We start from the raw sequence: 23,056 nt of genomic DNA, 5'->3' as shown, positions 1-23,056 counted from the left end.
ACACATTTTTTCAAAAATCGCAATATTAGTATTTATTAAATAGAACATTCATCGAATGCGGTTGAAAATTTCGCAATTGAAATAGTCTTAAAAAATCTAAGATTATAATTTTAGATCTTATTTTTTATTTTTTTAGATCTTGAGGTGTTCACTATTGCAATGATAAAAGAGCCACGAATGTTCTATAATATATTTTAAATGAACCCGGAATACTGATCCGGAAATAGTCTTTACAATATTAAGAAGCTTAAAAGCATTCTTTAAAGTCCCACTACTAGAGAATTCTAAATATCTTTTTAAATACTCCAGAATTTTCCGAAATATTAAAAAAGTATGGGTAAATATAAAGCTTGATTGAACGATTATGAAGTTCTCGATTATGGAGCTCTGAATATTTTCATAAAATATTCATAAAAACCAATAGTAGTAGAACTTTGTATATCACTGGAATTAATTTCTAAAAAATGCCATTAATGATCCTTTTGCATTGTTGGAAAAATTCTTCAAAAAGTCATAAAAATTCTGATCACTTGATCTCATCCTAAAATTTCTATTAATGTAACTCTGAATATCCTTTGAAATATTTACTAAAACAATCTCCCTTTTAATATCGTCAAAAGTTTTAAAATATTCTAAAAAACCATAGAAGATATAAAAGTGCAAAACTCAATACAACTTTTCTTTTTGCCATATATTTACATAAACGTACATAAACATCTCTAAATATATAAACTTCAATAAAATAGTAACCTCTTTCAAATACCATACACCCAACGGTATGTGTCTTTTCTAATTATTTTTCAGCTTTTCCAATAATTCGGAGGCCTTTTCCAAATTGGCTTGTTTCTTAATGAAACAGTAGCGTACAAAATCTTCACCCAAATGTTTGTGTTCATCACTGTAAAAAGCACTGGGAGGTATGCCCTGAAAAATAACCATAAGAAATTAACAAAAAAATACATGAAAAGAAACGGAAAAACCAACCTGCAAACCCATGTTTTTAGTCATCCATTTGGTGAATTTGTAATCACGATATTTATCAGGTTCGGAGTTGATATTGATTTTCTTTTCTAAAGTAAAAATCATTAGCAAGCAATTAAAAAACAAAGATTGTAAATTTCGCTTACCCAAATTAGTCCAATCGGCCAACATAAAGTAACCGCCCTCCGGAATGGTAGGTTTCATGCCAGCATCTTGTAAAAATTTGGCCATAAAATCTCTTTTAACCTGTAACTCTCTGGGCAAACTATTGAAGAAGCACTCTGGGCTATCTAATCGTGTCATTTCCAATTCGAAGCCACGAGCTACAGCTTCCTGTAATGGAGTTGCACAAGTATAAACGGAATTCTGATGTACCATCTGCAAATTGCGTATCAAATTTGCTGGACCATATGCCCAACCTGTCTTCCAACCGGTTACCGAGAATGTTTTACCAGCGGAACCAATTGTAATGGTACGTTCCCACATATCCGGCAAAGTGCAAATGCGTATATGTTTATTACCATCAAATACCATCCATTCATATACCTCATCCGAGAGGCAAAGGACATTCCATTTCTTACACAATTCAGCAATAAGTTCAAGTTCTTTTTGTTTAAACACTTTGCCAATTGGGTTGTGGGGTGTGTTCAAAATTATCATTTTGGTTTTGCTGTTGAACATATTCTTTAGCTCTTGCTCGTCTAAGACCCAGTCGGCCGAGGATATTGTACCTTCGGTTTTGGTCTATAACAGAAATAGAGAAAACTTTAACATTGAGAAAACAAACTAAGGAAATTGATTGTATTACTTACTGGCTTCAATGGTATAAATCTGGATACGCCTCCAGCCATCTTAACCATGGGATGATAACAATCGAAAAATGGCTCAATAATAATGACCTCATCGCCAACATCAACATGACCCATAATGGCTGAATATAAGGCCTCATAGGCTCCAGATGTTACCAAGACTTCGTTGAGAGGATTTATTTCACGTTGTAAAAGCTTGGAATACAATTTTCCAATGGCTTGCACCAAACGCATGTGACCCTATGGAAGATAATTTAAGAGAAATTAGTATCGATGTAGATTTTGACAAATACCTTGTTTGGACATTTAGATCATTTTGTTTAAATTAACGATTTATTAAGGAGAGAGAGAAAAAGCGGCAAATACATACAGATATGAATAAGTGACAATAGAAGGCAACTCGCCTGCTGGTTTAAAATAAAACCAAGACAATATTTTTAATAACTACCAATTTGGAGGTTTGGATATCTTTTGTAAAATAATTTAAAATTTATAACTTCGGAGAGCTGGATATTCTTTAAAAAAAAACACGATTATTGACAGGTCCTTTGCACGAAAAATCCACGACTTTTTCTTTAAAGAATATTGAAAAATCATCGAATATAAGGCTTCTTTGAAATATTTTAAAAGTTTATGATTGTGAATCTGTCCTTGTTCATTGATAACGTAAAAACCTTCCTAGAGATGAAGAAGTGAAAATTTAAGGCAAACTCGTTTGCTGGTCTACAATAAATCCATGACAATTCGGAACTGGGTACTCTTTGTGATAATTTAATTACTACGAATTTGGAGGTCTGGATATCTTTTGCAAAATTCTTTAAAAAATTAACTTCGGAGGGCTGGTTATTCTTTTGTATGATTATGGACTAGATATCCTTTAAAAAATCCAAAGATTTGGAAGTCCTTTGTCAAGTCAAAACTCCGGAAAAAATCCACGATTTTTTCATTGAAGAATATTGAAAAATCATCGAATATAAGGCTACATTGAAATATTTCAAGGTTATTGATTGTAAATCTGTCTTCGTCCATTGATAAATTATAATCATTACTACTAATTGAACATCTGTTCTCGTATTACTTGGATAGTGTAAAAGTGAAGAAACATATGGATTTGTATAAAAGGCTTCCCATTTAGATGATATATATGTTGAAATGGATTAAATAGAACATATTTAAACTCCTATTTTATGTGCTAGTATAGGCACAGTAATTCACTGACTATATCTTCCATATGCTACGTAAAAACTTCAATGCTATAATAGCGGGCAAACCTCTCAAGCGTATGCATCTAAACGAGGAAGCCATATGAAGACAGATATATGGATTCGTTTTCGTAACAAAATATATAAAAACATTACAAAATTAGGAATATCATCGGAAAAGTTTTGAGTTCCACTATTTTAAATATTTTAAATAATAAAACTCTTATTTTATGTGCCTATTCTACTCAGTCTTGTCTTCCATAAACTCCAATGCCATAATAGCCATATGCATCCGCACGAGAAACATATGGTTTCAGATGTATAGATTCTTTTCTAGAACAAATATATATAAAAACGTTAGAAAATAAAAAATATCATCAGAAAAGTTTTGTCTTCCACTATTTTGTATGGAAAATCTGTACTACAACACCAACTGGAAAGCAATACTGTTAATATAATTCATCTCGAAACTGCCGGAAATTTTGTCATAATTTTAAGGATCATAATGTCATTATGATGTTCCAATTAGAAAGCCATATGGAGTCCCATGTAAGGATTCTTATCGGAACATTTTTTAAATGCGTGAAAATTGCAGCGTGTCCAAACAAAATTACAATCCATATGTTTTCTAATGTGACTTAATTATGCGACGACACACATCTCTAAAACACAACAAAAATGTTTAAGTTATTTTAATTTCACAAGTAATTAAACAATAAACTTGTCTGTTAGAATTTCCGCGATCTCTATCTCTCCCTCTCTGTAAAACAACATCACTTCCTTATCGCTTTGGGCAATCAATGAAGTAATTCAATGGACTTACAAAACCGCGGGTATATTGCTGTAGCAAAGGGTTCTCATCGTTTGCAATTTCAGCCAAAGCTTTGGTGACATATTCGGGAGCAGCATCATCGGGGAAACCTTGGCCCAAATTCAAGGGTTTATATTCCATGGCCAGGGCAATGTATTCATTCCTAAATGGGTAGACAGACAGTTAATAAGATAAACTATATAAAATTATTTTAAATTCATACCAGACACTGGGAGCACTACCCTGCAGACGTTGTGGCAAATCGAATTTCTCCATTATTCCGGCTGTGCTATATTCACGTTTCTTGACGAGATGTTGGTTCTGCTGCTGCTCAAAGGCGACTAACTGATACAGTTGGCGTGGCGGGAGACGACAAGTTTTGTTCAACAATCGTATACTATTATGAAGCATCTAAATTGTAACAAGTAGTAGATTGACAAAAAGGCAACAAAAGCAAAAAACAATCAACGATTAATATTTAGAAACTTAGAAAACCAGCTGATTTTATTTTCTTCTTAACGACAATGTGTGAAAAGGGTGAAACGAGAAATAGTTCTTGATAAGATCACTTTGGCAAAACGATAAGATCACACAATAACAACAACACCTTGATTATGACTTACATTTGATTTTTGTTTATTTTATATTTTCTTTAAGAACTTAACTAATATCACAATTAAATAAATGCACTTCGTTGAAAGGTTTCACAAAATCTAATGCTAGAATCTAAAAAGTTTACTTAATTAAATGTTGTTGCATAACAAAAACACACACTATAGGCAAAAAACCGTTCGTATGTTTTTGTTTTCAAACAAAAACAAATAAATTAATGCAAATAGTTCTTTTTTAAACAAATTAGATTTGCAAATTTCAAACCATCTATGAAGCACCCTGTTTTGTGTTGGCCCTTGTCATTGATTTAACACCTGTTTTATTGATTAAACTAAACCAGTTGTTTACTTTGTTATTCTTCACAACGACTACCTAAATTTAATTAGGGATAGGTAAGTCGACTTCCGATTAATTGAATAATCGACTATTAGTACTCAAAGTTCTGAACAGCGTACGAAAATAAACTATATTAAACGTTTACAATCGTTTCGTTTTGTTTTTTCTCCAAGTACGAAACGAAACAAAACCAATATTTAGATAAGGGGACTTGTCTTTTAATTTGTATTACCCTTTGGGCTTAACAGTAGTATGTATTTTTACCCTGAGAAAACCCGGGATACCAATTTAGGTATCGTTGGGAAGTGGTCATGATGTGGGTAAGTGGTCATGGTTCGGAAGTTATAGTCAAATTATCGATTTTTTGGACCCGGTTTTTTATAAAACCTCCAAAAAGTCGAAAAAGGGCCCATTGTTGGGGCCAACGAAATTGATGCCAAATTATAGCTGACACTCTTACCTTTCCAAAATGCTACAATTTATGCTAAAACCTTTTTCGGCTCGGGATCAGTGGTCCAGGGTCCGTCCCCCAAGAAAAAAAAAATAGTTTCCCGGAATTTTTGGTAAAAATGCCTATCTCTGGAAAAAATTGTTATTGTGGTTGAGGTGTCCTGTTGTGTTGTAGCAGAACAGGGCAAATGCGCGCGTAGGAAGCCAAATGAAAGACGTTCCCAACGAAACGAATATGAAGGCCAAAAAGGAAAACTTGTTAAAAAAAAAACAAAAGCAAAGTACTCTCTTGTTTACGAATGAGACATGAGGAAAACTGAACACATTCACTAAAAGAGCGCGGAACTAGCTACAAATTTGGGGGCACCATTAACATAGCTGTGTGACAATTTAACGGCATTCGTTAGTAGAAACGTGAAACTTATGAGTGAAATAAGACCACTTTAGACTTGATGACACAATTAACAAATATATCTTTATTATTTATGGAGGAAAAGAAGACAATTGCTAATTGTAGTTTGGCCTTATTGACCAAAAATCCTATTTCCAAGAAATTTCAATGAAGAATTGACTGAGGATTTGGCATAGGTTGATATTCTCTGGTAAGAAATAAATCTATCAATGGCCCAACTTCATAGAAAAAACCGGGAAAAACGCAACTATGTACTCCAGACTTATTATGTCAAATAGCCTTTTTAACTTGCATCAGTTGGGCATGATAGAAGAATACAAGTAGTCGCTTCGACACAGCTGCTGGGACAATGAACTGTCAAACCGATTTTGGAATTAAAAATGTTGAATGAAAAATTATTAAAATTTGTAAAAATTGTTGAGAAATGCATATTGTAACAACCTCCGATTTGCATCAAATAAGAAAATATATAATAAATCTAAATAAATCTACTTATTTTTGACCAAACAATTTTAAAATTTTGACATATCAATGTTCGCAAGTTTTGATGCATCTTCCTATATTCTTCTACCATGCAATTGGGGAAACTCCGTCGAACATGAATGAAATATTGGGGTTTTGCACAAAATTTAATCCAAGATAGAGGGACAATATTGTTTTATCCCAAAATTATACATTTTGTTGACTGTTAACGTTGAAATTATGCATTCAGGTTGCATTTAAATTTTAAATAATTTCAATTTTTTTTATTCAAAAGAATGCACGCACATATACCAAGTGTGTATATTTTTTGAAAGAATATGGGCACTGAAAGAAAAAAATTGTTTTTTATGAGGTAATTATGGTATTGTGCCATGAATCTATTTATTTTTTTTTTCTGTAAAAACATCATTTTCATCATGTTCTCTTAACGACTTCAAAAAATGTGACACATAGTTTTTAAGGAACAGCTGATTTCTTGCTGAATTTTACTAAATGTCCTTCGATAAGCTATTGTAATGTATGCCCATAAGAGAGCAACTTCTCTCAGAAGAAGTTATTGAGTATTAACAAATGTATATAACTTACCAGCCAAAAAAAAAAAAAACAAAAACAAAAAAAAAAAAAAAAATAAAACTAAAACACATTCGATTTTCCTTTTTCGTCTTTTGTTTGCTTTATTGATATTTCAATTCTTATCAAAATAATTGTTTACAACTAACAACAGTTTTGTTACAATAAAAAAATTAAAGATTCAATTTAAAGAGTTAGTACCAAAAAATAGGGTTAATTAGTTAGTAATAAGAAAGAAATAAATAAGTAAACTAAATATACTTGCAATACAATGTTGGATGATATGGTTGGATGGAGTTGTTATAGGAGTTTTACTTAAGACTTTATTCAGAAAAAATATGTAATTGAATGGGCATTTTACTCTGTAAATATGTTCTATAAATTGCACATCTGCGGAAATTAATCAATCTTGAAAGTGTTGAATACTAGAAATAGCTGAATAGTGTGAACGTGGTTTAAATTGTACGGAGATTATGGCTATGTCAAAGGCAGCTGAGGTTTGTTTCATGATCAATAGATATTAATAAATAAATCTTCAGTAGAAATCAATCAATTTTGAGAGTGTGGAAGAAGTAAACTATATGGTGTGAACTTGGTTTAAGTTATGCTGATATGTCAAAATCAGCTGACGCCAATAACAGCTGATGTTTACTTCATGTTATATTTTTACAGAGTAAAGTGGCCATTAATGAGCAATCGAAACAAAAATATATGCAAACAATCAAAAACTTTTCAAATGATTTCAATTAAAGTGGGGGAAACAATTTTCAATTAATGGATACAATAACTCTCCATTTTCGTTAATAACTTAAATCACAGTTTTATCTAAGGTTAATTCAAAGTTATTAGAAAACATTTTCGAATCCATATATATTTTTTCCGTATATATAGAGAGAGTAAGAGAGCGTGATATGTGGTTATATATATAGTTTCAATGCGATATTGGTTTCTTTTCTTTCGTTTTTAATTACACTTTTCAAAAATATAACTGATTTTTTTGCCATATTTATATATTTTGTTTGCTTTTCTGTTTTTTATATGCATGTAAAGTGAAATAATAATAAATACTTGTTGTGTTATTGAAGAAAGGAAAATAATAAAATTATATCATCAATTATTATTAATACAAATTATGGCCTAATTGTTTGTTAATATTTTAATTAATTAATTAATATTTCTTTAATTATATGATTTATAACATGTGTGTGTTTAAAAATTGTCTTAATTTTTGTTTGTTATTCATAAATGCAGTTGTGGTCTTTTTTTTTGAAAGAAATTTTGAAAAAAAGGTAATTGATAAATTTAAAACAGGTGTTTAGGAAATATGAAAATTAATAGAAAACAATACAGTGTTTATACAGTGAAAGCCAAACTAAAGAGCACATATTTGCGAATGTCAATTAGATTGATTTATTATACTTGAATTAAATTCCATTTTTCTAGTCCGGGCCCTGTTCTAACAGAGGTGATAGTATAAGTAACGCCATAAAGAGCTTCACTGCAAACATAGTTTTACTGTGATTTTAGCAAGGTCCATTAAAAAGGCCGTGTTAATGCAAATAAATTCTAACATTTTGATTTAAAGCCGCTCATACTGTCAAAATATTCTCATACGGATGAAATCAGCTGATCTTATCGAAGTAGCCATTTTGATTGAAAAATTCAAACTGTCAAAATGTTTGTTTACGTTTTAATACGTTGAATTTACAATTACATTATTTTTAACAATACGGATGAAATCATCAGTTCTTATCAGCTGACGTTTATTGACAAGGCAAGAACCTTAAAGTTTTGCCATTTTTACTATTTTTTGCTTTTGAAACTCAATAATGTTCGCAGGTTCTTCAGTGCTTCAGTTTTTTTAGATAAGGATCAAAATCAAGAATAAAAAATTTGATAAAAAAAAAATGCATAAAAACAGATTTTGTGTTTATACAATGGATTTCTGAATATAGATTTTGACAATCAGATGTTGTCAAATGCAGAAATTTTAAATAATGTTAGAATATAGAGTAATACACCTATCATGGTAGAAGAATATAGGTAGGCGCGTCGACACAGCTGCTGGGACAATGAGCTGTCAAACCAATTTTAGAATTGAAAATGTTGAATGAAAAATTATTTAATTTTTTAAAAATTGTTCAAAAACGCGAATTATAATAGCCTACGAATGAGGTAGTATAAGAAAACATATAAAAATCTATTTATACTGGAAAAAACATTTGAATTTTTTTGACATATCAATGCTCCCAAGCGTTGATGCATCTACCTGTATTCTTCTGCCATGACACCTATTATAAATGACAGTTCGTTTAGTGTAAACTGGGCATATCTCTCATTTACCAAAAGATTAAAGGGGACTAGCCACACATCAATTTTTCATAAACGATTTTCAAAGCTCGACAAACCTTCAAATAATTGTGAGTAAATTTTGCACGATACTATAGCACTGGCAATAAAAGCTATCGGGTAGGAACGGAAAACTAGTAACAATTAGTTTTGTCCTTTTTGTGCAAGAATATTTCACATTGATCCTTTAAGAAAGACTTAAAATAAAACGTATTTGTTGTTAAATATGCCATACCTGAATATTTTAGATATGAAATGAGACTACCTCTATCGTTTTGCCATGGGTGAGTATTTTAATTGTTTTTAAAGTATTGTCATGTTGTTTTGAAAAGATGAATGTTTGAAAAGAGTTGGATGTTCATTTCGCGTTTCATGGTACCAGGAGAAGAATCTTGATCACAGATCTTGTGTTGATATAAATATTGGGATGTGCGAAATTTTAAGAGAATGGGACTTTTGGAGTGGAGCGATATTGTTCATTTTCGCATCTGACCTAGTATTGTCAAAAATATTGAGATTTACGAAGTTTGTACATAATTAAATGATCCGTTCTCTTTCTATGAGGTAAATTATTTTCTCAAAAAAATTCGAGAGTGAAATTTTTAGTTTCTTACTGAGAGTTAGGCAATTTTCTCAGGATAAATATCTTCTTGCAATCAATTGCAACTCTTTTTTCCTGCCTTTGTGGCAAGCAAACTTCTTCATTTGCAAATCGGAAGTCGAACTATTTTTAATTCGGTTTTTAATTTTTACACGCATTATTTCATTTTATGGCGCACAGATTGTTTTTTGACAAATCAGCTGATTGCGTGTAAGTTTATGCAGGGATTCCGTTTGCATATATGCATTTTTTTGAACAATGTTTACAAATTTGAATAATCTTTCATTCAAAAATTTTAATTCCAAAATTGGTTTGACAGTTCATTGTCCCAGCAGCTGCGCCGATGCGATAGAAGCTTAAGGAACAAGATTTCATTCAATGTAAATATGGCATATTACCCATGGCAGAAGAATACAGGTAGATGCATGAACGTTTGTATGTGTCAAAAAATTTTAAATGTTTTTTTTTTAATATAAGTAGATAAGTGTCGATGCGTCTACCTATATTCTTCCACCATGGCATATCCCCTATTTATCAAGTCTTTAAAGTGGCCACATCGTGTTTTCATGACGTTTTCCCCTTGTTGGGCAAATTCTTAAGTGTGCTTTAGACTATGCGATGCTAAGGTTGTAAACGTTGGAAATCGCTGTATAAACCACTGTATAATGAAGAACAAATAACAAATATTTAAAATTTAGTTTTATTTTTGTTAATGGCACAGGTTAATTTCTTTTTTTTTACTCTCTTTTTTATGTATATATATTTTATTCTAAACAACAAAATTATTTATAACTTTTTGATTTGCTTCATTTTTTAATTTTTTGTTTATTAATTGTAAATGGCGCGTTGGTTTCTTCATGTTGTTTTGTTGTTGTTTTTTGTTTTCTATTCTTATGGATGACTATTATCTATTTGCTTGTTTTTTTTCTCCTCTTCTGTTATATTTTTAAGGTTAGTTTTTTTTGTTATTTTATTATTTGTTTTTTTATATATATTCATAATATACACTTATCTTTGATTTATTTTCGTTTTGTTTTTTTTACTTTATTTGCTTTTCTAAATCTAGTAAATAAAGAGAGAAAAAGTAAAAATGTTGAAATAAACCAAATGAAAATAATTCCCTCTCTAAACATGCACTTCGGGACAATCTTCATCCTTTATGGAGGTGTATTGGACCTTTTTGGCCACATTATCGAAAACGGGCGTAATCATGAATTTCAATTTGTCACGGCTAACATAGACCAGGGCTATGACCAGACCTAATAAAATCATGCTCAGAACAATCAACAGGAATATCAAGGTGGCGGTATGTTGGGCCAAGCCGGAATTCTCATGACCACCACCACCCAGGCCATAATGATTGTCGGTGGCCGTGTTGAACATAATGGTGGCTGCAGCAATGGCAGCACTACACTGGGACATATCAATTTCCAAAATGGGCAGGGGATTTACTTCGTCATGGAAACACATAAGACTTTCCTTGTTGCGCACCGTGACATTGGTGGAATGGATCCATGTGCGGAAGGAGCTGATTTTACAGTCACATGTAAAGGGATTCAAATTAAAATCCACAATCAGGTTGGTAGTGCGATCTGGCCGGGCCTCCAACTGATTCAACACCATCAGATCATGGGTCTTGACAAACTCAAATTTGTTCCGTTCCAAATCCAAAAATCTCAAATTCTTCAAACAGGCCACATCGAAATTAATATCCTTCAGATAGTTATCACCCAAATGCAAATCCCTCAAACTCGGCAAGTCACAGAAAACCTTGCGATCCTTGAAATGGGTAATCTCGTTCTGTTCCAAATGCAGCTTCTGCAACTTGGTCAATTCACTGTTCATGAAAATGTCATGCAGATCCTCACTCAGTTGCGGCGAACTGTTATCATCAAAGGCATCGGTCAAATGAAGACTTTGCAAATTCAGGAAATTCGAAAACACCCTGGGATGATGGTGATTCACCTCATCATCATCGCGTGATATACTCAAATTGTTGTGATTCAAAATCAAACGTTCCACATTCTGGACATGATGATAGGACTTGCCACGAATTTCCCGAATATGATTATTACTCATGTCGACAATCCGCAGATTTTTGTAATTATTTATCGATCCGAAGACATTCCACGGTAATTCGGGTATAAAATTCCCAGTGAAGATGAGGACCTCAACATCTTGTGGCATAAATTCCAAAACGCTGGTATTACGGAGGCCGGCATTGGTACAGTTGACAATGTATTGCATGGAGCCCTCATACATTTCACGTCCACACAAGCAAGTGCTGGGAAAATTTGGACCACAGCTAGGCGAGACACTGGTAAAAGCCCACGCAAAGTTGTTATTTAGCAGAATGGAGAATGTTGCCATTAGCAGAGAAAGGTTTAGATGTTTGTGTAGTTTTTCGTTGATCGCCGACATTCTGTTGGTCATTGCGATTCCAGTGTTAAGTTAAGAGTAACGAGTTTCCAAAAATCTGCAAAGAGAAAAGAAAAGAGATATAGCCAATTAGGGATGAGAAATTATATAAAGTTGGTTGGATTGGCTCTAAATAACTCAAAAGTATTTTATGTTGGGCGCCATTTCAACGGAGGTTGGACTTCAAAAATTTTAATGAAAAAAAAAAAAACACTTTTTTCAAAAGAATTTCATGTTGGGCGCCACTGCAAAAAGAAAAATAATGCAGGGAACATTTGTGAGACTATCTCGTCAGATTTTTGCTAGTCTTATGGATTGGACATCATAATTATGCCTTCAGCGGTATGGCTACAGAGGGTATATATCATTTGATAGGGCGAAACGTGCCTCATCAAAATAACGGTTTTAGACCCTAAGTCTTTTTGGGCCAAATCCGCTTCAGGACATTTAGTGTCGATCTAGAGGTTTCCGTCCGTCCGTCTGTCTGACTGGCTGGTGCGCACGATAACTTTTGAAGGGAGTATCCGATTTGTCCCAAACTTAGTGCATCGTATTATTATTATCCAACTTAGATCGAGCTCGAAGATGGGCAATATCGGTCCACTCCTTGTGGTACCTATTCCACAAAATGTCGAAATGATCAAAGAAAATAGTTTATTGCACAGAAAGAGAACGGATAATCCGATTTTGCTCCATCTGTGCAAATCTTAATATATCCATCAGTGCTAGGTAACATGCGAAAATGGACAATATCGGTCCATTCCATCACGTATCTCCCCCACAAAGGGTCAACATTTTTAATAATTATAAGTCCTATGATGTAAGGGTCCATTATCACAGACAGATTAAAATATTTTAAGTAACCCAAGGTCTGATGTGAAGATGGAATATATCGGTCTTCTCCTTTCGGTACCTCCCTCACAAAGAGTCAAAACCCCGATTCCATTCAGACTTGGCGCTCCTTAAAACATAAAAACAAAGTTTTCGAACTCCAAACAACCCAGACCTTCTTTGGTTTTCCTTATGGCTTCAAGCCATTAATTTGGGCCCCGCTTTTTTTATATCTCCTCTTAAAGAATGGTTTAGTTTTCTGGATTAGAGGTTCCTCCCACTCCAAAAAACAAACATCCATCATTACTTTGCTCAACCATGGCTTAATCCGTATTTTTTCCACTACTCTTACGTTGTGCGCCAGAATGACCAAAAACGTGGTAATGTCTGGAAATTTAGTCCATAATTAAAAAAAAAATTAGCAGTGATTCGACAGCAATGCTTTGGCTACTATCCAATGTTTCTCATGTAACAAAATTGTTGGGCGCCAGAACGAGTTTTTGGCCCATAATTTGCTTAAACTCCAAAAAAAAAACCCACATTTATTCATAAGCAAAGCTATGGCTACCATTTATTATTTCCCCACAACACCTACGTTGGGCGCCACAATGAGTTTTATGTATATCTGCTTAAAAACTCCGACAAGTGGTCAGTGTGTCTATAAGTTGCTCTAACACCAACAATCCCTATTTCATTCCTATGGCAAACTAAGGTTACCATCCATTTTTCCTCACTTTGCACTGACGTTGGGCGACAGAACGATTTTTAGATATGTCTTATCAAAAAAAGTGGCTAAGTCGGATCACTAGGTCCATAAAACCCCATATTTATTCTTTAGAAAAGTAATGACTACCATCCATTGAATTTCATATGACACCAACATTGGGCGCCAGATTGAGTTTCACGTATCTCTGGTAAAAACTGTGACGAGTTGTTTGAGTTCTTAGTGATTTTCCAAACTGAGGTTACCACCTATGTTTTCACACATTACATTTACGTTGGGCGCCAGAGCAAGTTTTAATATCTGCTGACATAGAAGACGGGTAAGTTTGGTCATTTGGCCCATAATTTATTTGAACACCAAAAAAAAAATCCCACACTTTTTCCTTAGAAAAGCTATAGCTATCATTCATTAAGTTTCATATCACACTTACGTTGGGCGCCAGAATGAGTTGCGATTATAACTGGTCAAAAATTGTGACGTATCTTCGGTTTGCCTATAAAGTGCTCTAATTGCAAAAAATTCCATCTTCATTCCTTTCCGAAACTAGAGTTACTTTCCATTTTTTCTCACATTACAATCACGTTGGACGGAAGAACGAGTAGTATGTTTTTTTTAAGTGGGTAATTCTCATAATTTTTCCCATAATTTCCTCGAAAAAATCCTTAATTTCTTACGAAAATTACGTAAAAAGTCCACAATTTCCTATGTGGCACTTAGGTTGGACGCCAGAGTTAATTTCAAGTATCGCTTATAAAAAATGGTCAAATTGCTTGTATTCTAAAAAATCCACTTTCAATCCCTTGCCAAATTAATTTAAAGTGTCGCTTAAGCCAAAAATATTGCCAAGTTGCTCAAATTCTATAAATTTCATTCCTATACCGAACTGATGTTTATAATCATATTTCTCACATTACACTTAAGTTGGGGCGCCAAAACGAGTTATTAGTATCTGCCAAAAATTCCATATTTATTCCTAAGAAAAGCTACGGTTAGAATTTATTACTTTTCGTCCCACACTTAAGTTGGGCGCCACAATGCATTGGAAGCATATCTGGTCAAAAACTGTGATGTGTGGTCGTTTTTGGAGTAAAAATATCCACCTTTATCCCATTTTTCGCACTCTGCACTTACGTTGGGCGCCAAAATGCATTGCACTTAACTCTTTTAAAAAACAATGGCTATGTCTGGTCTCTTTGTTCAAATTCCAAAAATATCCATTTTTATTAAAAAAACGTTGGGCGCCAGAAAGAGTTTTAAGTAACTCTTGTCAAAACCAGTGGCAAAGCTGTTCGAATTCTTAAAAGAACTCAATTTCATTGCATTGCCAAACAGTGATTAAATTCCATTTTTCTCCCAGTACAATTATGTTGGGCGCCAGAATGAGCTTAAGTGTTTCGCAACTAGGTCGCTTTGTCCAAGAGCTTTTCGCATTCAAAGCCTTTCACCTTCATTCTTTAGCAATTCGCAATTTCGATTGGAAGAATGAGTTAAAGTATCTCCTTAAAAAAATTGTGTGTTTAGTTTTGTCGGTTGCCTCTAAATGGTTAAAAGTACAAAATTCCTAAGTTTATTCCTAAATGAAGCTATGGCTAAAATCAAGTATTTCCCATAGGACGTCAACGTTGGGCGCCAGAAAGTAGCTCCTATAAAAAGGATAAGTCTAGTCACAAGTTATTCCAACTCCAAAAATCCCACATTTATTTTATTCATAAATACGCCTTTGACATTAACGTTGGGCGCCACAATGCCTTGTATTGTTCTGCGTTTAATTATCTGCTTCAAAAATAGAGTCTTCATTTGGTTGGTTTGTCTCTCAAAATACAAAAATTCCAACTTCATTCCTTATTCCCAACTTAATAAATTATTTCGTATAGGACGGCAACGTTGGGCGCCAGGATGTAGCTCCTATAAAAAAAGGATAAGTCTGGTCACAAGTTATTCCAACTCCCAAAAACCCACCTTTATTTAGTCCATAAATTCTCCTTTGACATTAACGTTGGGCGCCAGAATGCGTTGGCTTAATTTGCCTGGACGCCAGCATGTAGCTCCTATAAAAAAAGACTAAGTCTGGTCACAAGTTATTCCAACTTCAAAAATCCCACCTTCATTTCATTCATAAATTCTCTATTAACATTAAGGTTGGGCGCCAGAATGGATAAGTATGGTTGGTTTGCCCACAAGTCGCCTCCAAAAAATCCCACTATTATTTCTTCTCACAGGTTAGGTGAACTACATTACTTCTTCTTTCCAAGCCCTTGGATAAATCCGGCATCCATTCGCTAAAGAACTCTTCCATTCGCTAAAGAATATCTGACCTTTAAACCTTTCATTGTTTTTTTTTCTCTCTCTCTCTCTCTCTCTCTCTCTCTTCACTTTATTTGTTTTACATTTCCTCATTTTATGGACCTGCTCAAATTTGCATTAGGTTCTTGGTTTTTTTTTTCTGCGTGCTTCATAACCTCATTGGGATTTTTCGCAAAAACAACAACATTTATGGACTTGTGTTCAAACCCACAAAACCATGGTAAGCTTCTGTTGTAAATATTTATGTTTGAAGCAAAGCAGCTTCCTTTGCCTCTCCTGCTCTCTCGAACCACACTAAATCTCTTTGCCAAAAAAAAAAAAAAAAAAAACGAAAAAAGGAAAAAGAAATGCAATTTATGATTATGCGAATGTTGCCTCTAACGATGATTACATTTCGAAGATGTATGTTTTGAGGCCGACCAGCAGCTGAAGCAGTAACGGAGCATAAAACTACTTTAGTGGCATCGGTGTAAGGCAGCCAAAAGCGAGCCATAAAAGGAACAGTCCCAAGAAGAAAACGAACTCTAAAATAACTTTTGGTAAGTGAAAAAGTTTCCATTTTCAGTTTTCGTTTCGTTTTCGTTTTTTTTGTGGGGTTTTGTTCATTTTCGAAACGTGATATGGCCGTAAAGTAAAAGGAAAGGGAAACGATGGAAACAGGAAAAAAAAAACAGCAACGTCTAAAGAGAAACGGTTAAAGGTATTCACTTTCAAATAAGGCCAAGATTAAACGCAAACGTTCGTAAAAGATGAAGGTAGTTTGGGCAAAGGAATGGGAAATTGGGTAAAGAAAGTGTGGAGGGTGGGGAAGGGGGAGGAGAGACAGATATATAAATGTGTTGTGTAGTGGATATCTCAAGGACAGTGCTTGGCTAGGAAATTGAAAACATTTATTTGTATCGGTAAATGAAATTATTAGATGCAATCATTTTCAGGATACTTTTTCGTTGGGCGCCAACATTCGCATATTGGGAACTTAAAAAAAAAAAAAACAAAGAGAAATTTTCCCGAAAAAGAAAGTTTAGGAAATCAGCCACATTATTTTAATGGTGGGCGCCGGAATTATCTAGACCTTCTGACCGAGAGTTTCCCATGGTAGAAAATATAGGTAGACACTTCGACACAGCTGCTGGGACAATGAACTGACGAACCATTTTTGGAATCAAAATTTTTAAATGAAAAATTACTCAATTTTTTTTGATAACGTATCAATGCTCCCAAGCGTTGATGCATCTATCTGTATTCTTCTACCATGGAGTTTGCTTTGAATAGTTACGAAAATATGTGAGCCAGGAACCATAGCAATGTGTTTGCTATATGAAATGCGCATTATTTTTATGTTGGGCACCAGAATATTCTAGACCTGCCAACCGAATGTTTGCTTTGAATAGTTAGGAAAATATGTGTGCCAAGTACCACAGCAATGTGTTTGCTATATGAAATACGAGTTTTTACATAGATTACGTTGGACGCCACACTAATTATCTTTAATTCCCGAATACAAATAATGTCACCAACATTGCCCAACGTTGGGCGCCAATAACAACTTCCTTTATTTTCCAACCTTTTTCATACGAAAATCACAAAAATAAGTTTGTTATAATTTTTCGGTAGCGCCCACCATTCATAGTTATATTACGATTCGCAGTATCTTTGAAGATTTTTATGTTGGGCGCCAGGATGCGTTGTATAAAACTTTTCCCGAAAAAGAAGGTTTAGAAAATCAGCCACATTATTTTAATGTTGAGCGCCAGAATATGCTAGACCTTCCGACCGAGAGATTGCTTCGAAAAGCTACGAAAATATGTGAGCCAGGAACCGAAGCAAAGAGTTTGCTATATGAATTGCGCATTATTTTTATGTTGGGCGCCAGAATATTCTAGACCTGCTAACCGAATGTTTGCTTTGAAAAGTTACGAAAATATGTTTGCCAGACACCACAGCAATGTGTTGGCTATATGAAATACGAGTTTTTACATATATTACTTTGGGCGCCACATTGATTATCTTTAATCTCCGTATACAGATTATGACACCCACATTACCCAACGTTGGGCGCCAATAACAACTTCCTTTATTTTCCAACTTTTCTCATACGAAAATCACAAGAAAATAATTAGGTTATCATCTCACGATCGCGCTCATCATTCACAGTTACGTTACGATTCGCAGTATCTTTGAAGATTTTTACGTTGGGCGCCAGGATGCGTTGTAGAAAATTTTTCTCGAAAAAAAAGGTTTAAGAAATCAGCCGCATTATTTTTATGTTGGGCGCCAGAATATGCTAGACCTGCCGGCCGAGAGTTTGACGAGAAAACTTACAAAAATAAGTGTGCCAGGAACCACAGCAAAGTGTTTGCTATCTGAAATACGCATTATTTTTATGTTGGGCGTCAGGATTTTCTAGACCTGCCGATTCACAGTTTGCTTTAAAAAAGGTACGAAAATATATGTGCCAAGAGCAACAGCATGGTGTTGGCTATATGAAATACGAGTTTTTACATAGATTACGTTGGGCGCCACAGAAATTATCTTTAATCTCCGTATACAAACTATGACATCCACATTACCCAACGTTGGGCGCCAATAACAACTTCCTTTATTTTCCAACCTTTTTCATACGAAAATCCCAAAAATAAGTTTGTTATAATTTCACTGTAGCGCTCACCATTCATAGATACGTTACGACTCGTAGTACATTCCAAGATTTTAAAGTTGGGCGCCAGGATGCTTTGTTAAAAAAATTTTCCCGGAAAAGAAGGTTTAGGAAATCAGCCGCATTATTTTTATGTTGGGCGCCAGAATTATCTAGACCTTCCGACAGAGAGTTTGTTTTTGAAAACTTACAAAAATATGTGGGCCAGGAACCGAAGCAAAGTGTTTGATATATGAAATACGTATTATTTTTATGTTGGGCGCCAGAATATTCTAGACCTGCTAACCGAATGTTTGCTTTGAAAAGTTACGAAAATATGTGTCCTAGGAACCATAGCTATGTGTTGGCTATATGAAATACGAGTTTTTACATAGATTACGTTGGGCGCCACAGTAATAATTAGCTTTAATCTCCGTATACAAATTATGACACCTACATTACCCAACGTTGGGCGCCAAAAATAACTTCTTTTATTTTCCAACCTTTCACTGTAGGGCTCACCATTTACGGTTATGTTACGATTCGCATCATCTTTGAAGATTTTTACGTTGGGCGCCAGGATGTGTTGACGTCTTTTTTTAAGTGGCTATGTCTTGGTGGCACAGTATTTATATCCAATCGCCAAATACAAATAATGCCACCCACATTACCCCAACGTTGGGCGCCAAATGAATTTCCATTTTTATCCCATATTTCCTCCTCGAAAATCCCATCCTGCACCAACCACTGTCCCTTTCCTTTTCCAACCATCGAAAATTTTCCAACTTTTAAAAGTTAGCCGTTAATAAGTTTTGTAATCATTTCAAAACGATAGTTTGCCCAGACACTTTATTAAATGAACAGCAGCAGCAGTAACAACAACAAAAAACGGCAACCCAAAAGAGCAACAACATCATTACTTGAAAGTAATAAATTTTAATGAATATCAATTTTAAGAAGAGATGCAGGGAAAAGAAAAGGATTTCATTTTTAGAGGTTAAGAATTTTCATGGATTAGAAGTGGCCAAACTTAAGAAGAACGAAAGCAAGGCAACCATTTCTTTTCGGCTGCTTTGGGAATGTCCTATCTTATGTTTATGGCGTAATAACATTTTGTTGGCATTTTTGTTGTTGTTGTTGTGATTTCTTGCTACATTGATTTCGGCAATGGGTATAATAATTCGATTTGGTTTTGTGGGACAGTGGAACTTGGTGAGAAGGGAAAAATAAACGAGAAAACCTGAGAAAGATTTTTTCTTTAACAGAAGACCTATATAGACCTATACCTTGGCGCCCAATGCTGGGTTACATTTTGTCCTTTTTCACTGCCCCAAGATTTTGGAAATTGGATCTAAAGCCTGGTAAACCTTTGATTTGCTTTGAAATACATAAAAATCGAAATCGCTTTAGGGATCTAACGTCATTCTGATATGAAATTTGTTGTTTTTCGACCTATGATGAAGATTTTATAGACAGTATTAAAATTAAATCTATAAGGCTTGTCGCGTCGTTCATGATTCGAACTCTTCTAATTTTACATAATTCTGGCGCCCAACGTTGAATGAAAAAAAATAGTAGGGGGATTATCATTTAAGTTTTTAAGACTCTTGGAACCTGCAACTTTTCCTGTAAGTTTCAACACACAGACAAATATTTAAATATAATCAATCAATGAGATCACCTGAAAGGGCGCCCAACGTTGTAATCTCAACAGCGTTCTAATAATAATGTTTGGGTTTTATTTAGAACTAATTGAAATAACTGTGGCGCCCACTTATCTAGAATCTAGCGTTGGGCTCCGGAATAATTTTGAATGCCTTTAAGTTCGTTCGGAGATGTTACATACATAGAATAAAAGGACGCTTGAAAGAAGACCTCCTATTGAACTTCTATTGGAGGTATACCTTCTTCTGGTCTTCTAAGGAGAAGACCTTCTTCTGGTCTTCTATGGAGAAGACCTTCTTCTGGTCTTCTGGGGAGAAGATCTTCTTCTGGTCTTCTATGGAGAAGACCTTAAACTCTTCATACATAAGTGAGAATACCTTAATCCTCTTCTCTGAGAATTCTTTATGCTCTTCTATGGAGAAGACCTTCTTCTGCTCTTCTATGGAGAAGACCTTCTTCTGCTCTTCTATGGAGAAGACCTTCTTCTGCTCTTCTATGGAGAAGACCTTCTTCTGCTCTTCTATGGAGAAGACCTTCTTCTGCTCTTCTATGGAGAAGACCTTCTTCTGCTCTTCTATGAAGAAGACCTTCGGCTCTTCTATGAAGAAGACCTCCGGCTCTTCTATGGAGACAATCTTCTTCTGGTCTTCAATGGAGAAGACCTCCTTCTGGTCTTCTATTGAGAAGATTTTCTTCTGCTCTTCTATGAGAAGACCTTCTTCTTCCGCTCTTCTATGAGAAGACCTTCTTCTGCTCTTCTATGAGGAGACTTTCTTCTGCTCTTCTATGAGGAGACCTTCTGCTATTCTCTGAAAAAGGCCTTCTGCTTTTCTATGAAAAAACTTTCTGCTCTTCTATGAAAAAGACCTAATATGAGAAGACCTTCTTCTGGTCTTTTTCGGGTCTGCTATAGAGAAGACCTTCTTCTGGTCTTCTATGAAGAAGACTTCCGGAATTTTATGAAGAAGACCGTCTGTTCTTCTATGAAGAAGACCTTCCGGTTTTCTATGAGAAGGCCTAAGGCTCTTCCATGAGATGACTTTTTAGTTTTCTATGAGAAGATCTTCTTTTCGTCTATGAGAAGATCTTTCCTTTACAATAATATTTTTTCTTTCGAAAAGTCCTTTTATCCTTATTCCACTGTGACTGCCATATTCTTTTTCATGTCCATCGTTCCTGCAAACTATTAAAATTTTTGTCCCCCCGGGCATTTGGGTTAAAGTATTATTCCTCTTTTTTTCGAAGGAAAGTAACTCCCATCAATAACTCAATGAATTTGAATGGATGTGTTTTCGGCTGAGGACAAATCGTTTAAGCAATGGACTTTATGTCGGGACATTGGTATGTGTGTGTGTTTGTGACCAATATTCGTCGCATCCTCTTAACGACAAAATATTTCTTCAAAAAGTCGAATAAGCAAACAAATGGGACTATGACAACAAAGCAACAACAACAACAAAAATCATTACAAAGTATCAGCAAATGTTGCTCAATGTCATTTCAAATGTTTATGCTTTTGCTTTGCCTCAAGTCCCCGAGAGAGAGAGAGAGAGGAAGAGAGAGAGACAGCAAAAAAACAAACATAAAAATACTCATCAAAATGGCCATTGGCATTAAGCGGCAATAGACTCGGAATCAGTCGAAGTTCCAAACAACTTTCAGGATAACTATAATTCAACTTTTTTCCTCATTTGTTGTTGTCATTGCTGTGATTTTTGTTGGTGTTGTTGTTGATTTTTTTTCTTGTTTGCCATTTCAATGTTTTGATTCTATTCCAACGACAGATCGACCAACCATTCAATGTTTAGCCAACAAACGACAAGCAATCCAGTATTGAAAAGTTGAGCAGCAATACTGATTTCCACACACATACACATCCCTACACACTTACATATAGACATGTATTCGTATGTATGAAAATAATATCCATAGAGATAACGATAACTACTTGGACATGTGTAGGTGGTCGTCGTAGTTTGCCAAAAAGTTTTCCTTGTCCCTGAGTTGAGATAAAACCGGCAAAAAAAAAAATGAAAAACTTCATCTATGTCAACATTGAGTCCTACCACATTGGAATGCATGGAACATGCTGCTATTTTTAGGTTATGTACAATTTTCGGGGTGAGCATGATATATGGCATATTGATTTTTTATACCCTCAGCTATATGGCTACAGAGGGTATATATCATTTGATACGGCCAAAACGTGCCTAGTCGAAATAACGGTTTTAGACCCTAGGTCACTTTGGACCAAATCCGTTTCAGAACATTTGGAGTCGATCTAGCGATGTCCGTCCGTCCGTCTGTCTGTCTGTCTGGCTGGCTGGTGCGCACGATAACTCTCGAAGGGAGTATCCGATTTGGTCCAAATTGGCTACAACGTAATATTTTTGTCAAACTTAGATCGAGTTCGGAGATGGGCAATATCGGTCCACTCCTTCTGGTACCTCCCCCACAAAAGGTCGAAATTTTCAAAAAATATATTTTTTGCACAGGAAGAGAAAGGATAATCCGAATTTGCTCCAACTTTGCAAATCCTAATATTTGCGTCATTGCTAGGTCAGGTGTGAAAATGGGCAATATCGGTCCACTCCATCAAGTACCTCCCCCACAAATGGTCAAAATTTTGAATAATTACAACTCTCATAAAATGTTATGTAAGAGTCCGATTGTCTTCAAATTTCACACATCCCAATATTTATATTAACCCAAGGTCTGGTGTTAAGATGAACAATATCGGTCCACTCCTTCTGGTACCTCCCCACAAAAGGTCGAAATGTTCAAAAAATATATTCTTTGCACAGAAAGAGAAAGGATAATCCGAATTTGCTCCAACTTTGCAAATCCTAATATTTGCGTCAGT

The 23,056-nt window shown here is 34.7% G+C and overlaps 2 protein-coding genes across 3 annotated transcripts in view; both read right to left on the bottom strand.

Annotated features, from left to right (window-relative positions):
* Positions 1-676: 676 nt before the first annotated feature.
* On the bottom strand, positions 677-4,702 carry LOC101891461 (kynurenine aminotransferase). 2 transcript variants are annotated; one of them, XM_059123295.1, is made up of 8 exons: positions 4,680-4,702; positions 4,427-4,529; positions 4,027-4,214; positions 3,816-3,966; positions 1,794-2,030; positions 1,128-1,725; positions 985-1,070; positions 677-924 (listed from the first exon to the last, which is right to left on the bottom strand). In XM_059123295.1, exons 3-8 carry the CDS (start codon positions 4,212-4,214, stop codon positions 790-792), a joined length of 1,395 nt encoding a protein of 464 aa, XP_058979278.1. In that variant the 5' UTR covers positions 4,427-4,529; positions 4,680-4,702; the 3' UTR covers positions 677-789. The 2 variants fall into 2 exon arrangements, with proteins under 2 accessions (XP_058979278.1, XP_019891754.1); XM_020036195.2 differs by lacking the exon at positions 4,680-4,702 and having other exon boundaries at positions 4,427-4,635.
* Positions 4,703-6,744: 2,042 nt separating this feature from the next.
* Positions 6,745-23,056, bottom strand: part of LOC101891983 (toll-like receptor 5) — a 227,161-nt gene continuing 210,849 nt past the window's right edge. Inside the window, exon 4 of the mRNA XM_005181935.4 lies at positions 6,745-12,092. Coding sequence (XP_005181992.1) covers positions 10,742-12,049 — 1,308 coding nt within the window. The 5' untranslated portion in view covers positions 12,050-12,092 and the 3' untranslated portion in view covers positions 6,745-10,741. The remainder of the gene's footprint in view (positions 12,093-23,056) is intronic.

This window comes from Musca domestica, unplaced genomic scaffold (genome assembly GCF_030504385.1).
Source record: "Musca domestica strain aabys unplaced genomic scaffold, Musca_domestica.polishedcontigs.V.1.1 24, whole genome shotgun sequence".
In the NCBI taxonomy this organism is placed as follows: Eukaryota; Metazoa; Arthropoda; class Insecta; order Diptera; family Muscidae; genus Musca; species Musca domestica.
Note: the sequence above shows the minus strand (reverse complement) of the source record. Positions and strands in the feature narration are given on the sequence as shown.

Excerpts from the sequence above, each read along its gene's own strand:
- LOC101891461 (XM_059123295.1), bottom strand. The coding sequence starts at position 4,214 with ATGCTTCATAATAGTATACGATTGTTGAACAAAACTTGTCGTCTCCCG. Across the intron at positions 2,031-3,815 it reads AGCAATATACCCGCGGTTTT|GGTCACATGCGTTTGGTGCA; the intron begins GTAAGTCCATTG and ends TATCTTCCATAG. Across the intron at positions 925-984 it reads CTAAAAACATGGGTTTGCAG|GGCATACCTCCCAGTGCTTT; the intron begins GTTGGTTTTTCC and ends GTTATTTTTCAG.